At 39.9% G+C, this 17,857-nt stretch overlaps 1 protein-coding gene across 2 annotated transcripts in view; it reads right to left on the reverse strand.

Moving 5' to 3' along the window:
* Window positions 1-17,857, reverse strand: part of SLC6A11 (solute carrier family 6 member 11) — a 107,985-nt gene that overhangs the window by 44,200 nt on the left and 45,928 nt on the right. For both annotated transcript variants that reach the window (XM_058812667.1, XM_058812668.1), the window contains exon 7: window positions 11,241-11,375. In XM_058812667.1, coding sequence (XP_058668650.1) covers window positions 11,241-11,375 — 135 coding nt within the window. The remainder of the gene's footprint in view (window positions 1-11,240; window positions 11,376-17,857) is intronic.

Here is a 17,857-nt window from a genome sequence, read left to right on the forward strand (position 1 = left end):
TGGCATCAGAAGCTGAATTCTGGGGAGAATTCTGGGGAATACTCAGTTTATTGAGCCTTATTTAGTTTTAAAGCAGCTGCCTATAAAAATCCATATGGGAAAATCAGTTTGCATGTGGAAACTGAGACTGTGTACACAGCTAAAGAAGGTTTTCCTTAAAATATCAATGATCTTTACAGGAATTCCTGTACCACAAAGCTTTCTGGGATTTAATGTTAACACATGACAATTTATCTCTTGAAGGACTCTCAGAGGAGAGACCATGAAGTCACACAATGCACCACAGCCAAATGGGAAATGAGGAAAATGTTCATTTCCCATCCTGTCATTTACCCTCACAGGCACTTTGGTGATATCACATCAGTGTGAATATGTGGCTGTGGTGCCAAATTTATTTTTTACCTCCCATTGCAGAGTTGTTTCTCCCTTCTGCTTCTCCCTTATCAAGTGGAAGGGAGAAACAACTCTGCAATGGGAGGTAAAGAATAAACTTGGGACAATAATCCAACAAATAATTCAACAGTCTTCTCAGGACTCTGGCTGCTCAGAGTGACCCCAAGATGTGTTAGAAAGTCTCTTTTCCAGTTGAAGAAGGAGTCAGAGCTCTTCATTTCTCAGCCTCAAGGTTGTTTATTGTATCTTATCTATAAAATTCTTCCTCCTGACCTGCTGAGGTCCGCTCAGCAAGACAGACAGAGGCACACTGATAACACACACACTAATAACTGGTGTGTTATCTTTTTATACTAAAAACTACGTGTACAATATTTACAATAACTTCCCAATAAGTATCACCTATGTCAGACAGTGAGCTTCTACTCTAAACCAATCCAAAGGTGCCAACATCACAGCAGAAGATGGAGGCCAAGGAGAAGAAGGAGCAAGGCTGGACAAGCCCAGATTCCTCCATCTTGCCCCCCATCCTAAAAACCCCAAAAATCTATTTTTCCACCCCCTGACAAACTATTATTCTACTTAGACTTTCGTGGCTTTCAGATCCTCATATAAGGTTGGTAATTTTTTTCCATGGGTCATAATCAAAGGCACAGGGGTCCCGGGCTCTGTGCCAGGGTCTCTGAGCCCCCTGGCAGGGGCTGGAGCCATCCAGGGCAGCCAGAGGGATGTCCTGAGTTCCAACCAGTCTAAGCCAACCCTACCCCAACACAGTAACTTCATCCATAAGGAAGGAACAGGCAGCAATGCAGTAAATCCCATATTTAAGCAGAAATGTCCCACAGATTTCAGTGGGTACCAAAACCTTGGCAGGGAATGCTGAGGGAAGCACTTTCCAGGCTCCCAGGGCAGCTTTGGGCTGCACACTCCACTTTTCTGCACATTTTTACCCAGCCCTTTTTTGTTGGCTTATTTTGAGAGTTCAGCTGTTACTCCAGTTCTAGGGTGGAAATAAGAAGAGTTTCAGAAATGCCAGGGGGATTAGAAAGCATTTTGTTGTACAGGTCTTGAAAGAATTATCTTTAGGAGCACACAGCTTTGTAAAGAGCAAATTCCAGATTTTCTGCAAGCAGCACATCATTCCACCAGTGCAATAATCTTATCTTTTCCTTTTTTCTTTCATTCCTCTGGAATAATGGGATTAAAAATCCTACTAGCAATTCTTAAAATAGCTCTGGATTTCCAGTGTCTCTATTTATATGGTATCATAAACCCACTTGCAGCACAGAAATAAGATGGAATACTCATTTGCTTCACTTCCTGACCCTCCCATTGTGCGCAATCTCCCTTGTTATTATTTCCTCATTAATATCCATCTGTCACTCAGCATTTTATATTACCAATTCTGAATTTCATCTGAAATATGCACTTTTAACAACAGCTTTTCTCCGCTAGAAGACTGGACTTATAAAGTAGCTGACAGAGTGAAGTCATTAATATTATTTGTAATCCTTTAAATGTTCAAATTTATGCAAAAGAGACTCTCTAAGTTTCTCTTGTATTTCTTTTCAGGCTCCATCATGAAAGCAGAGGGAAATCTCTGGCTGTCATGCCCATACTCTGAGTTAATGTGTGGATCCTGTCTCCCTCCAGTGGCAACTGCACCAGCCATAAATTCTGATATTAAACTGCAATTAAAGCCACTCTGCCAATCCGACGATGCCTCCCCACTGCCAGGCTTGCTAAGGGGCTGCAGGGACAGCTGAGGAGCTAACCCAGAAATCCCAGAGAAATCCCAAAATGAGCCCATTCTCCAGCAAGTCTCATCCCACTGCCCAAACCTGCTCAGCTTGCTGCTGCTTGGGGGCAAGAACAAAAAACACAGGGAGAAACCATGGGGACGAGGAGGCAAATCATTTGTTCAGGGCTTGAAACAACACCCCAGAGCCTTAACTGGAGTTCAGAAAGCACGTCTGGCACATAAAATGAGCAGTCACAACATGATGCTGGTGAATAAACCAGAGTTGTCTGGCGAGCCATGAAAAGGTGACTTAAATGCACTGACACACCCCAAAATTTTGTGTACGGAATTTAGACTGAGCCTTTCCCTCAGAATACTGAAATTTACCCAAACCTTTGCACTGAAAAGGTGCACAATGCACAAAATGCACAAAATACTCTTAAATGCACACAAAACTTTTGCACTTAAGCATTCCCAAAACATTTGCCCAATATAAAACCCAACGTGGTGAGCAAACAAACACGCCAGGCAGCACAGGGGGTTATTCTCTCTGCCCCTGAGTGTCTCCATCCTTTTGGGATGTGTGTTCCCAAGCAAATTCCTGCAGAGAATGGGATGCAGCTGCCTTGGAGCAGGGAAAATGCAATGTGCTCCCGGGCTGGCTCTTCAATTGGGGAAATTAATTCTCTTGATTTGGGGGAAATGGGAAATCCACCCCAGGAGGGAATTTTGCTCTTGTTCAACACCTCTGTCCTTTTTCTGCATTTGGCCACTTAAATGCACAAAAAACTCTTCCACTTCAATGCAGACAAAACTTTTGCAATTAAATGCACAAAAAACTTTTGCACTTAAGCATCCCCAAAACATTTGCCCAATAAAAAACCCAACGTGGTGAGCAAACAAACACCCCAGGCAGCACAGGGGGTTATTTTCTGCCCCAGGAGAAGCCCCTGAGTGTCTCCATCCCATCCTTTTGGAATGTGTGGTCCCAAGCAGAGAATTTTCTTTGGAGCAGGGAAAATGCAATGTGCTCCCAGGCTGGCTGTTAAATTGGGGAAATTCATTCCCTTGATTTGGGGGAAATGGGAAATCCATCCCAGGAAGGATTTCTGCTCTTGTTCAACACCTCTGCCCTTTCTCTACATTTGGGAGTTGTTGCTCTCTCTATTCTTTAAAGCCACATAATCCAAAGTGCAAAATCTGCAGGATATATTAAATGAAATATTCCTCACTTTGGAGGTTATAAACTGCATTGTAGGAAAAATATCTCTAAGCATCACACTGGGCTGTACCCTTGAATTTAATTCCTTACAATTTCAGACCTCAGTAATTTGTAATGGTGGTGCAAACAGCAGACCTGGAGAAGAATTAATTCTTTTCCCAGTTTAAATTTGAAAATTTAAAGTTTAAATTTGGGTAGGGCAAATTTAAACTTTACACAAAACAGCACCACAAGAACCTCACCTCCAGCAGCAAGGCTTTCTCCTTTCACTGAGAGAACACTTTGAAATTTAGATTATTGCTTGTTCAAAGGTCCAGGTAAAGGGGAAGCTGCAGTTATACAGATAATAAATTTGGCTGACAATTTTCATCCTTACAGCTTTTGTATGGATTTCTGACTTTCACTCTTGTTTTAATTTATTTCAACTCACACCTGGTTCAGACTGTGAATACCTGCTGAGGGAAACAATCCAGAGAATGGGAAGAAAGTGGGAGGAAAAACAGCAAATTCCACCCCTTAGCAGAACTGAACAAATGTGAGGGGAGCTGGACATCATCCTCCTCTCATTGCTACTATTTTTTCTCAGTTAATTTCTTCTTTTTTTTTTTTTTTTTTTTTTTTTTTTTTTTAATTGGTGCCCAAACTCTTATAAAAGCCAAAAATGCAGTAAATCACTGAAGGGTTTTCTAACTTATTAGTGCCAAAATTCAGGTAATATTCAGGATGTTTGACCTGTCTCTGAAGCATTTTTCCAAGCACAACCCTTTAAAAACTCACCAATGAGTATTGAAGATATCCTATGGAGTAGTTTCTCATTCCACTGCAAGCTTTTCCCTTAGGGAATCATGGAATTATTAAGGTTGGAAAAGACCTCTAAGGTTATTACCTATCACATTTAAAAAAAATTTTAAAAAGCATCCAAAAATTCTCCAGCAATCAGAGATGATTTCATTGCCAACACCTGAAAATCCCAAGATTTCCATAGTTGAAGGTTTAAATGCAGGGCAGGTCTGAAATCGCTGCTCAGCAACCTGGATTTTCTCAGCCTGAAAGCAGCCAAAAATGAAATCCAAATTTCTTTTACAACCTTTTCTTTTTTGGAAAAAGCAGAGCCCTAACATTTATGTTTGGATGCAGCATTTTGCTCCACTCTCAGAGGCAGAAAAGGGAATTTTCCTCTGCCTGGCAAAAAGGCTTCCCTGGCCTCGAGGTGGCGACAGCATTGTGGATTCCAGGGCTGCAAACCCTAAAATTGACTCAATCTCCTCATTTCTTCTTCCTAGAGCAACTCAGCCCCACTAAATCTTGGAAACAAAAAGGGAAGAGAAGTTCTCAAATGGGAGAATTTCTCTCAAGGGAAGAGGAATTCTCAATGCTTTTGCAGTTTGGGTTTTCAGATCAGGGTTTAGGAAATATCACCTCCACACCGATCCAGTATTCCCAAATTTCTCTTATCTGTATGTATATTATAATTAGACTGATTGGGAAGAAATTGTTTGCGGTTTTGCTGAGCAGCATATTTTTAAAAGAATATTGTTATTTATTTGCTGAACCAGATTAATATTATGTTAAGGAGGGAAAAAACCAGCACAATAAACTCCTGCTAATACAAAAATTACGAAATCTAATGAAAAAATACAATTTCCAGGGGGGAAATAAACAATGTGCATTCATTTTAGAGTGACTTTCTACCAGAAAAAAAGTGTTTTCTCTGAAAGAGAGGTAATAAATGGTTGATTTCTCTACAACTACACATGAAAACGGCATAAATGCCACAGAGGAAAAAGCATTTTTTGATCTAGAGGGCAATGTAAGGAAGAGAGGGGTCTCAGTAAGGAAGAGAGGGATCTCAGCAGTGTAAAATCTACCCAGGATAAGTGGGTTATCAGGTCAAGCCGATGCTCATTGCTCTGCATTCGTGTTTTGGCGCTCATTTTCAAGAAGGAAAATCCAGCTGGATTTCAAAATTCAAGCCAGCCAGCCAAGTCTCAAAGGAAATTGATGTGCAAAGTCCTTCTGGAACCATCTCCCCCTTGTCACCTGCACATCCCAGCTGCCTAAAAGTGAATTCTCCTGGCTGAGCTACCAAAGAATTGCAGAAATATTTCTGCCACCACAAATTTTATTGCTATTTTTTCCCTCCCCCACTGCAAATAAAAGACCTGAGAAACCTAAAACCCATTTACCTGTCATGGCTCTGATTTTCCTGTACCTGATTAATTTGGCTTCGTTCCTCAAGCTCAACATTCACATGAGAGTCTATCAGAGATGAGCTACAACCTGGATTCTTCCCACAGAGAAAAGGAAATTTCTCCAAGATTTTGGAAATCAGCTGTTCAGTGCAATTGTGGCTGTGTTGATAGATGCTCTCATGAATATGTTCATTAAAACATATTTTTAATGACTTTAAAATTTAAAAAAACTTTAAAATTAAAAAACACCTTAAAATTAAAACTTTAAAATAAAAAAACCTTTAAAATTAAACTTTAAAATTAAAAAACCTTTAAAATTAATAAAAACTTTAGATTTAAAATTAAATTTTCAAATTAAAAAACTTTCAAATTAAAAAAAATTAAACTTAAAATTGAACTTTAAAATTAAAAAACTTTCAAATTAAAGAAACTTTAAATTTAAAATTAAACTTTAAAAATAAAAAGAAAATTTAAAATTAAAAAAAAATTAAAAATAAAAAACAAATAAAAACCAAACAAGGAAAAAAAAACCAAATAAAAAAAACCCAAAACCCAGAAATTTGGCCAATTTTTAGCATAAAAACATACAATAGAGAAGAAAGCTTTATTCTTATTTTCCTCCCCTTTTTAACAAGCCACTGTTACAGCAGGGGTTAAATTGATGTGATTTTCCATACAATTATCCATACTGGTACTTCCTGGCCCATCAACCTGCTACATCTGCCCCTCCCTGAACTTCTTCCAGGCACAAATGTTTGCAAAATCCTCTCACAAAGCCCCAAATGGTTAGCCCAGAAGGGCTCAGTGAGCAGCACACACAATGCCAATGACCCCAGATCTGTGCAGGGACAAGCAGAGCCATACTCTGAGTCAGGCTTGCACACAAACCCCAGAACAATCCCATTAACTTGCTTTTGTGTGAGTTACAACCCAGCACAGATCCCTTATTTCGGCTCTAAACAGCACCTGTATCTCCCAGATTAGGGCAGAGGGATCTATTTCAAGCCAATTTGAGCATGAAGATTGTTGAGACCTTTTTGTTGATGAATGAAAACACTTCTGAGGCTTAAACAGAGCTCCAGACTGTTACAGCTTCCACTGACGCAACACAAAGTGATTGGAGTGAGCTGTACACGTGACAAAAAATGGCATTTTCAGAGTGAGGGGATTGGGTCTGCTGGAAAATAAAATACAAAAATGAAATGGAGACCAAAGGCCTTGGAAGCTGAGGGGAGCAGCAAAGATGAATGGCTGCTCACAAAGCTTTAACCCACCATGGAATGCAAATTGCACAAAGACAGAAGAGTCCAGAACTTCAGGCTGAAGTGAGCCTTGAAGAGAAATTTCATTTATTTAATCCCCAGCAAACAGAGCTGGCTCTGGGGCTCAAATACCTCTCTGTTCATGCAGAGCCTGCACCCTCCCTGAAATATTATTGAAACAGGCCTGCAGCTGAAGAGGAAAACAAATCCTGCTGGTCAACATGATTAATGCTCTGGCATTAGGGAGTAAATCCAGTGAAATGAGTAAACATGGAAACTGGAAACACAAATCTCCAGGTAGTGTCAGTGTGTTCCTTGGCAAAAAGCTCCAGAACCAATTGGCAAGAGGTTTATGGATTGGGGGAGGTTCTCCTGATAGCTGTGGGTTTGAACATTGAATTCTGCATTTCCATAAAATGGAGATGCATAATATATTATATATATATACATATAATATATATATACATAAAAATCATAATAATATTATTTCTATATTATATATTATATATTATATATTATATATTATATATTATATATTATATATTATATATTATATATTATATATTATATATTATATATTTACACACATTATAATACACATACTATCACAATCAAAAGTGCCTCTAAATCTATCTTGTTACCTTTAAAAGTTGCACTAAAGCTGGACCAAAATCTCTTTTTAAAACAAAACTAGTTGTGCCAAATTCTAGTTTTAAGTCTGAAGAACTAAGCTTCCTCTGTATCTTGAGAAGTGACTAAAGATTGCACCCATTAGTCTGAAAGCTTTCTTCAAGTATTGAATTAATTATTCTCAAAAACATATTTCAATTTTGGTGGAATGACAGGTTTTTCCTACACAACATTAACTCTATAAAACCAATGAATACTACACATTTCAATTACCTGCATTGGTGTTTGCCATCTCTGTTACGGCACATTTTTTCCTACTAAAAGGTGTTTAAATCCAACCGAAGAACAAGAAGTTGTCAGTGAAAATCTCCCTGAGCCTGAGGAGGATTTGTCTTCTTAAAGCACTCCCAAAAGGAATTCCAGCCCCAAATATGAGGGACAGACAGACACAACCCACATGTCTCCAGCCCTCTGTGCTTCCCAGGCTGCTCCCACCAGCCCATGGGCTTTGCAAATTGTCATGGCAACATGACTTTCTTTTACAAGTACCACCAGGGGAGTAAATAAGCATATAAACCCTCCCTGGAGCTGGCAATCATGTCCCTTAGGTTGGCAATAATGTCCCTTAAGCTGGCGTGCCCTCCCTCAATGACAAACACGAGCAAGGGTGTCAGTGGCACGTGGGAAATCCACAGGCAGGGCAAAATCCTGTTAGGAGGCTCTAGAAAAGCACTGGGCAAGGGAAGGAAGCGGATTTTAAAGAGCAGCACTGAGCCCTGCTCATACAGAGAGCTCAGCTCTGCTGGCACAGCTGGGATTGTTCACCTGGACAGGAGAAGCTTTGGGGTGACTGAATTGTGGCCCTGCAGGGCCTGGAGGGGCTGCAGGGAAGGTGGAGAGGGAGTTTTTACAAGGGATGGAGGGACATGACCAGAGGAAATGGTTTCACATAGACAGAGGACATGGATGGGATGTTGGGAAGGGAGGTGAGCCCTGGCACAGGGTGTGCAGAGAAGCTGTGGCTGCCCCACCCTTGGAAGTGTCCAAGCGCAGGTTGTGATGCCTCAGGTTTTGGCTTTTATATTTTCAGGTTCTGTGCTCCTTTACTGTGTGGGTCTGGGTTCACATGAGGGGACGGTGAGCTCTGTGCACAGAGCAGGGACACAAAACAATTCCTGCTCCAGCTGGGCACCAAGGACAAATGATCCAAACCTCAGCCCAGGAGCACAAACACCGTGGGCTGGAGAGAGAAAAACAAGCAGGGTGGGACTGCAGGGGCTAAAGCTGGAATGGGACAATGAACTGCAAGGTGCAAATGGAGCAGAAATGATCCCAGGGACAGAGCCTGTGCCTGCTCGTGCATTTTGGGGCCATTTTGGTTCATCCTGGGTTCATTTTGGGTCCATTTTGGTTCATCTTGGGTTCATTTTGGGGCCATTTTGGTTCATCTTGGGTTCATTTTGGGGCCATTTTGGTACATCTTGGGTGCAGCCCTGGCTGGGTTCTTATGCTGCCCAAGGTGCATCCATGGAGGAGATCCTTTAATAAATCCCTGCTTTATTCTGTAACTCTGTCTGGTCTCTGTTCTTGGGCATCAGTTCAGCGGGTTTTTTTCTGCTATGGGAAGAAAAACCAGAAGGGGGACCTGGATCCATTGATTGTGAAACCAATGAGTTTTAAACCACAAATGCTCAGGAACCATGGGAAGGACAACATGAATTGTTTATGAGCACCCTTGGCAGGAGGACATCAGTTGGACGGGGCTTGGAGCAGCTTGGGACAGTGAAAGGTGTCTCTGCCATGGTTTGGTTTTTGGTTTTTTTTTCCTTTTGTTTTTTTGTTGGTTTTTTTGAGTTTTTTTTCTACTCTAGAAATATTACTTGTTTAAAGCAAACAACACAGATATTTCAGAAGCCCCAAGGAAATTACCTGAACAAGCCCCTCTATTGTCTTTTATTTTATTTTTTATTCAAAAAACAACATGTCTTAAGTAAGCAGAGATTTTAAAAAAATTATGCTGCCACATCTTCAGTAGGCAGATTAAAAAAAAATCATTTTGACAAATATTCCCAAATTCCTTTCTGTCTGCTTCTCAGGATCCATTTAATAATGGAATAGCCCCAGGAGAAACACTGTGTAATGTCTTTTACAGTGCCAAAGCAGATCAGTAAATGCTGTCTGCAGCCTGTCAGGTTCTACAGAGATTGTGTCACTTTCCGCCTTCAATATCACACAAATGATGGACAATAACTGCTCTATTGTAATCCTCTGTCACTGGAAATTTAAAAAAAACCCAAACTTAATCCATGATTTCCATGTTCTGCTCTACATTGGAAACAACAAAACAGGCAGATTTCCTAGTTTGAGCACTTAATTCCTCCTCAGCTGCATATTCTGCTCTAAAGACAGCAATCATCTGAATAATTTCTCTGTCTGAGATTTAGATTTGGAAGGAGCAAAGAACCAAAAAATGGCAAAATCCCAGATAAATTTGTTCCCACTGAACTGGTGGCAATGTCTCTCAATGGCAGAAGCACCAACTGCAACTGGCTCTGCAAATCCTCATTTATCAACCAAAGTACTTTCCAATTTAAAAACTGATCTGTGCCAACACACAGCATGGCTTTACAGCCCTATCCCCAATTCCACAGCTCCAGTGTAGAGCTGGGTAACTTTCATTGATTGAGTTCTTTGCCACCTATTTTTATTTCCTTGTTCTAATCAATTAAGCAATAAACACATGGGATGGACACGGTCCTGCTCTGAGCCTTAAATTAGGTGGAAAGGATGGAGTGGCCAGCTAATGCTTTTCATTTATTTTGCTCTTTGCCAGCTATTTTTTCCTCCTCATTTTAAATCAAAAGTTGCATTTAACAGAGGGCAGTCAGCAGACACATCCATGTGATGGCACTGAAGGCCTTGTACATGTAATATTTGTAATATCTATAATATTTCCTTGTGTTTCCTTCCAATCCTTTTTTCCTTGCAATCTGCAATATTTCCTTGCATTTCCTTCCTTCTCTGCCCTGCTGTGCAGCACACCCACTGCTTCCTGCACATCCCACATGCCTGGAACCTTCTACCTGAGCAAATACTGGGATGTGCAGAGGCAAATTCCTGTCCAGGTTGCATTGCGAGCATTTTCTCTCTTATCTCCATCAAATAACGGCCAACATTATTAATTTCTGCAGCCAAGAAAGGCCAGGGACAGGGGGTTGGATTAAGCTCTTTTCTGATCCAGAGATGGGGCAACTGAGAGGTGTTTTAAGAACTTTTATCCCATTTTCACTCTCATGAGAAGGGTGAGGCAGATATTATAATATGGACATTATAATCCACACCATCACAATCAGAAGTTAACTATTTCTTAATTACAAGACACTATAAACATTTCTTGGCTATCAGCTTTTTGCCACACCATGCTGTGAATGCCTTAAAGCCAAGTCTAAAATTACCCCTATTGGGTCCTACCACAATGCATCTTTCACAGTTCTATTTCTCCAAAGCATCTACTCTTTGCAAGGCCATTCTTTGAAACTTGTTTCTAGTTCAATTTCTCTCTCAACAATGCCTGTGCTGTTCCATGGCATTTCTCAGTCAGCATTTCTTATCTCCAGGTTTGCACAGAGATGCACACACTGTGTGAGCTCTCTGTCAAGCTCTGAGAATTCCCCACAAATTCATTTCCCGGAGGGATCTGTGCAATCCCCCAGCAATCCCCTGAGTTCAGACTTCAAACCCAAGGGCTCCTGCAGTTTTCCCCGGGCACAAAGGCACACAGGGATGCAGCCATGTCCTACCTGTGGGTCGGAGAGCCGCGAGATGTCGGGGTAAAGGTAGAACTTGATGCCCTCGGAGGCGCCGGGTAGCGTCACCCCCCGGATCAGGAGGATCATCAGCATGATGTAGGGGAAGGTGGCTGTCACATACACAACCTGGGGAGGGAACAAACAGCAGAAAAGGATCTGGTGAATTCTGTGAGTTCTGTGAATTCTCTTCCAGCTGCAGCAAAACCAGCTTCTTTTCACACCCGCTGGAGGAAAAGTGCTTTGGGTGCCTTTGTGCAGGTGGTTTTGTGTCGGGGTCTCCGGCTGGTCAGAGTGACCCTGAGAAATGTTAAAAAGTCTCTTTTCCCAGCCCAGCGCTGGATGAAGGAGTCAGAACTCTTCAGTTCTCATTCTCAAGGTTGTTTATTGTGTCTTATCTATAAAATTCTTTCTCCTGTCCTGCCGAGGTCCGTTCAGCAAGACAGAGGCACTCTGCCTGCCCCAGCCTGGTGTTATCTTTTTATACTAAAAATTACACATATAATATTTACAATTACTTTCCAATACCTATACCTGTATTAGACAGTGAGCTTCTACTCTAAACCAATCCAAAAGTGCCAACATCACAGCAGGAGATGGAGGCCAAGAAGAAGAAGAAGGAGAAAGGCTGGACACGCCCAGATCCCCCCATCTTGCCCCCTGAACCCCCATTTTCAAAACTCCAAAATCTACTTTTTCACTGTCATTCTACCTAAGCTGCCGTGGCTTGCAGATCTTCATCTAAGGTTGCTATTTTGCTCCACGGGTCAGAATCAAACCCACAGGTGTTCTGGGCTCTGTGCCAGGGTCTCTGAGCCCCCTGGCAGTGTCCTGGCCATCCTGGACAGCCAGAGGGATGTTCTGGGTCCTGACAATTTTTGTCCCCCAACCACATTCCCTTCTAAACTCCGCAGGGTCTGTGGGAGATGTCAGCACTTTTTTATAGAGATTAAGTTCTCTGTAAGTGTATGATTTCCAAACACACGATAACAAGTAATTAATTACATTTTTTATAACAAAATAGCAATTGATTCTCAGCCACACCAGAATTACTAAACTGATTTCCCTTCAGACTGCTCTGCCTGCATGACTGGGTTTCAGGGATAAGCATTTCATAAAACCCAAAGGTTAAATTCTGTCCATATCTCTTTGGGATTTGATAGAGAACCCTTATCTCACAAAGAACCTTCAGGCAAAATGTCTGAGGTGCTGAACCCCAGCAATTTCTGTTTTCACAGACATGGCCACACTTTTTTATTTCCAGAAATCAGTTTGTTCTCTGCATGGGCAGCAACAGGAAACCTGCAAGAACTCACATTTTCCAAAGGAAAAATGGAGAAGAATTGGTCCTGTTTCACATTCCCAAACCTGAGAGCAGCACATGGCCACTCAAACTCAGAGAAGGAATAAATAATAAATTCCATCAATATTTTCTTTATGTGACAAACACACTCTCTATAAATTTAACTCTCTATAATTTCCTGTTGCCATTTCCACCAGTGTAACGATTACACCTGCCTTGCACCAGTCAAAATTAGTTAAGCTGCAAGGATGAAAAAAAAAATTGGTAAAAAATACAACCTCAAAAAAATATGTTTTAAACTGAGGAGTCCAGTTTCTGTCTCCTATGTAAATGAAAGGGAGACATCAAAGAATGACCTGTGAAAGGATTCTCAGACTTATTTTTGTAATTATTGAACTGAAATTGGATTTTCAGACTATTTAACCCCAAACATGACATGATCTCATGTGCCTCATCAGGTACCCTCAAAAATGGAGGAACTCTTTTGCTTCAGCAGATGAGTGCACTGTGCTCAGAGAACCATTAATTCCTATTTTATCCCCTTCCCCAGGAGCTCCTAAAGTGAGGCAGGATGGGGAATTTGGGAATCAGTGCCACTATTAGCATCATCATCACATCTGTCAAAATTAGTTCAGCTGCTGGATGGAAAAAAACAATTTGGTGAAAAATACAACCTCAAAAAAAGATGTGTTTTAAACTGAGGAGTCCAATATCTGTCTCCTATGGAAATGAAAGGGAGACATCAAGGAATGACTTGTGAAAGGATTCTCAGACTTATTTTTGTAATTAACTAATGAAAATGGATTTTCAGACTATTTAACCCCAAACATTAAATGCTCTCGTGACTCACCCTCAAAAATGGAGGAACGCTTACTTCAGCAGGTGAGTGCACTGTGCTCAGAGAGAGCCATTAATTCCCATTTTCTCCCCTTCCCCAGGAGCTCCTGAGGTGAGGCAGGATGGGGAATTTAGGAATCAGTGCCACTATTAGCATCATCATCACATCTGCGGGGCATTAAAAGTTTCCTGAATTGTTTTCTTTTCTTTCAACACATCGAACCTCTCTGAATATCAATGTGAACACAACTGTTTCTAATTACACCACATCCTGTTTTAATTGACTTTAATTGCTTGCTATGTTAATTTGCATCCCAATGCTCAAAATGCTTTTTTTAAACCCTTGTCAGAGCCATGCCAATGTTTAAGCAGTTGGAAACAAAAAAAAAAATTTCTGGCAGGCGAGTTTCTGCACCAAGTTCTCCTCTCACAATGTGCTCGAAAGAAAAATTGACAAGGATATTTAGACATACAAGTAGGTGGAAATGCACCCAACAACTCTGAACTACCCTTGGGTGCTTAACTGAAAGTACATTGGAACCAAAGATCCTGAAAATTGATATTTTATTGGCGGCCACCAGCTTTAAGTATCAAAGAATAGGAGATAAATTGAGTAGCAAGGACTCAAATTTAAATTTAAATACCAAAACCTTAAAGAGGCTTAGATGTCACTGAAGGTTAATATAGAGATATCCAGGTAGCAATAAAAGGATTTCATGAGTGAGGCACCATAAAGACTTTGAGAACTGAGCTAGATTTCAGTTTTATCTTTTCACGCCTAAATATCTCAACAGCACAGACATGTGCCTGTGTTCCAGTTTGTCCCCTGGGAGTGCTGAACTTCTTGTCCTCAGTGAAAAGGTGTTTTTGTGAGCACCCCAGGCAGACCATGCTGCAGGGTTAGGGGATCGGGATTTTGAGGAAAAATAGAAGAAATTGAGGATAACCCTGCTGAGATTGAGGAAGATTTCCATGCAGTGAACTGAGCCCTAACCCATGGAGATCTCAAAGCCCTAAATCAGATTTCTTTGGCCAAAGCTCCTGCAGGGCACAGCAGCCTGAAGCAGTGAACTTTCCTCCTTTGCTTGGCTCTTGTTAAGGGCACACAACCAGAATTCCTGAACTAAATATCACTTGAGTTCAGGAAAGTGATGGAATTCTCCCCTGCAAGCTGCAATGTTCAATGTTTGCACTATTAGGAACTATAAGGGTTTTATAAATGGGATAAAATTTATCTTGATGCTTCAGAAAATTACTGTCCCCTGAAATCCTCTATTGCTCCACTGGGCTGTAAACATGAGGAATATCAATGCAGGAATTTGCCAGAACTCACAATTGAAGTGCTTATGGAAAATCAGATCTGCCCCCATGTCCTGCTCATCCTTATTTTTCACATTGTTTTAATCTTGGTGTAATTTATCTTTATTTATTTATTTATGTATTTATTTATTTGAAACCATGAGCATGGAGAACCAGAGTGACACCCCAATTGTGCCCACACTGCACTGCACTCCTTCCTGTGCAGAGAAACTGCTCAGGAACCAAAATTTCACCCAGGGATGCAAGAAGGACAAGAAGGAAAAGAGTAATTTTTTTTATCTAGGGGAACAAATTGGCATAAGTATATATATATATATATATGTGTGTGTGTGTGTGTGTATATACATATATATGTATATATATGTGTATATATATATATGTGTGTACCTGTATATATATATATATATGTGTATATATATATATATATATATAAAAATACATATTGTATGTATCATATATAATTAAGTATAATTATGTATAATTATTTAATTATATATATATATAATATCATTATATATAGAAATATAATATATCCCTGCCTGGCAGCTCAGGGATATATTATATTTCTATATATAATTATAATTAGGGATGAATCCTCAGGATGTTGCTGAGGAGCCACACCCAGGAACCACCAATCTGGGCAGGATTTCCATCAAAAGTTTTCAAATTGTCCCACAAGCCCCAGTCAAACCAGACTTGGTCTCACTGATATTTGCCAGTTTCACAAATTCTAATTTCTTTGATAGTACCAACCTACCTAGATGATAAAAGAGATAAAAGATTTTCTTTTTCAGCTTCCATGGGATAGTGTGAAATATTCCATGCAGCATTGTTGGGAAAAAAGGCTTTTGTTCATCTGACTCTACATCATCTACAGAGCCACAACTGAAAAGGGAGATTTTCCACATTAATTGGATTTACAAGTAAAATGGCGTGAAATGGTATAAAGGAATGACAGCTGATTCACAAGGTTTTTAAAAGGATGTCAAAAGGGAGAAAACATTGGAGATCCACCAACACTTTAAAGGTAAAATTTCATATGTGGAGAAAGAAACACAAGGAAAAACTCAAGAGAACAGCAGGTAAGTGGATTTGTATAATGGAATGAGGGGAGGGGTTAGAATCAGCACAATGGCTGATTTTTCTATTTTCTGTGTGTATTTCATGGATTTATTCAGCATCATCTTCTGTTTGTCATCTTTGTTTATCCACAGAGGGAATCCTGCACCAGAATAATTCTGTAAAACCAACCTTAACCAGATTGCCTATGAACTGCAGAATTCCTTCTGAATTATCACTGAATCATGTGTGAGGGCAGGAATAAATTCAAACCCCAACAGCTAAGAAAATTTAATGAGATTTGAGGTCTGAGGAAAAGGAAAAATCCATTTGGGAATGAAAATGTAATGAGATGAGATACAAAGAGGGGCCAGGAGAGGACGCTGGGTGAAGGGATGGGAGAACCTGAAGGAAACAGAAGTTTCCACACGAAATAATAACTGCAGGAAGGAATAATTCCAGCACCACATCACACTGAGGTCATTGCCTGGGACACAGAAAAATCCCAACCTGGTAGAGCTGTGCAAGTCCAGAATTTTTTCCACACAGTGGTGAAGACAATAAATAAATAAATGAAAGTTTGAGCCCTGCTGGAATGGTTTCCTTCACAATTAAATGGAGACTTCACTCCAAAATTCATTGAGTCAATTAAAAAAATCCAAAAAACCAAATCAGAATGTTCTGCTCAATTTTGGTTTGGCATTCTTTTAACTGAATGGGCAGAAGGGAGTTCTCTCTAGAATGAAAAATGCTTTAACAAGACCAAGTTGTTATTTAGAAGCCTTAATCCCACATTAAAAATAGGTGAAAAAACCTATTTTCCATATATTTTGCAGCACAAATTATTCTTTACATTGGGTCTGACTATATAGACTTTTCAGCACTGCCCAAATTCCACTTCAAATATTCTGCGTTCACAAAACTGCCTGCCTGTGGTCCAAAGTTCCAAAAGAAAGAGAAGTTATGGTGGAAGGCTGAATCCAAAATGCTCTATTAGAAACCCAGGCATGCAGCTAAAATTGGAAAACAATGAGACAGCACCAAGGGCAGACAATATCCATGCACAGCAGCAGCAGCTCATTTTCCCAGCTGAATTGAGGGAACAATTCTCTTCCACGATGAGCTCCTGCTCCCCATAAATATTCCTAAAGCAGCAGCAAGTTTTCTAAATATGTGTAATTTCCCAGCTCCTTCCAACAGCTGGGTTTGCTTCCAGCTTGCCCAGGAGCATTAAAATCAAGATCTGTCTTCTTTCTGCTAAAATTGCTCTTCAGGCTTGCTAGTTCTTTTGATGAGGTCTACAGATCTCTTACTTAATAAGAAAAAATATCAGATTTCCTTGTATTTGAATAAAAATTCTCTTATTACCAGATCTTACCCTAAAACATTTGTTTGTAAGACTACCAAGAACAGAATATGCAGTAAAAAGTCCCAGTCATGGACGCCAGAACACACAGAAGTACCCATAGAAAATGCAGAAACCCAAAGAAAATGTAGAAAAGTACCCATAGAAAATGTAGAAAAAGTGAATTTTATCCCATTATTGGAATCATTTATGTGAGCACCTGTATTTAAACACCATAATAAATTGAATTGTAAAATAAATAAATAGTAATGGCAAGTAAGTTTGTTAAGAATAAATAATTAAAAATAAATAAATAAATAATGGCAAATGGAGATAACCAAATTAATTCTTGGTATATGCATAGGTTAATCAGTGACAAATAATTTGCCAACAGCTTCAAAAAAAAGGGAGAGTGATCATAAATAATGGGCTGGATCCTGAAAAAATGACTTGATGTCACCGTTCCTTTTATTTCAAGGATTAATTTCAACCAGAATAGGCTTGGTCAAGTTCATAGCGCCAAATTCACAGTAAAATTTACACATTGAACAAATCAGTTCAGATTGTGATGACAGCTCTGGAGTGGTTTTAAATGTTCACAAGTGAATCCACTCTAAAAAGGATCAGCTTGAACTAAAAGCTGAGCAACTGCTGGAAATGTTTAATTCATGTCATTACATTTTTGCTGCCATTAAATACCAGAAAGAAAATAATTTATCTATTTCATAGCTCAATATCTATATTAAA

The sequence above is a fragment of the Ammospiza caudacuta genome, chromosome 12, assembly GCF_027887145.1.
Source record: "Ammospiza caudacuta isolate bAmmCau1 chromosome 12, bAmmCau1.pri, whole genome shotgun sequence".
NCBI classification, from domain to species: Eukaryota; Metazoa; Chordata; class Aves; order Passeriformes; family Passerellidae; genus Ammospiza; species Ammospiza caudacuta.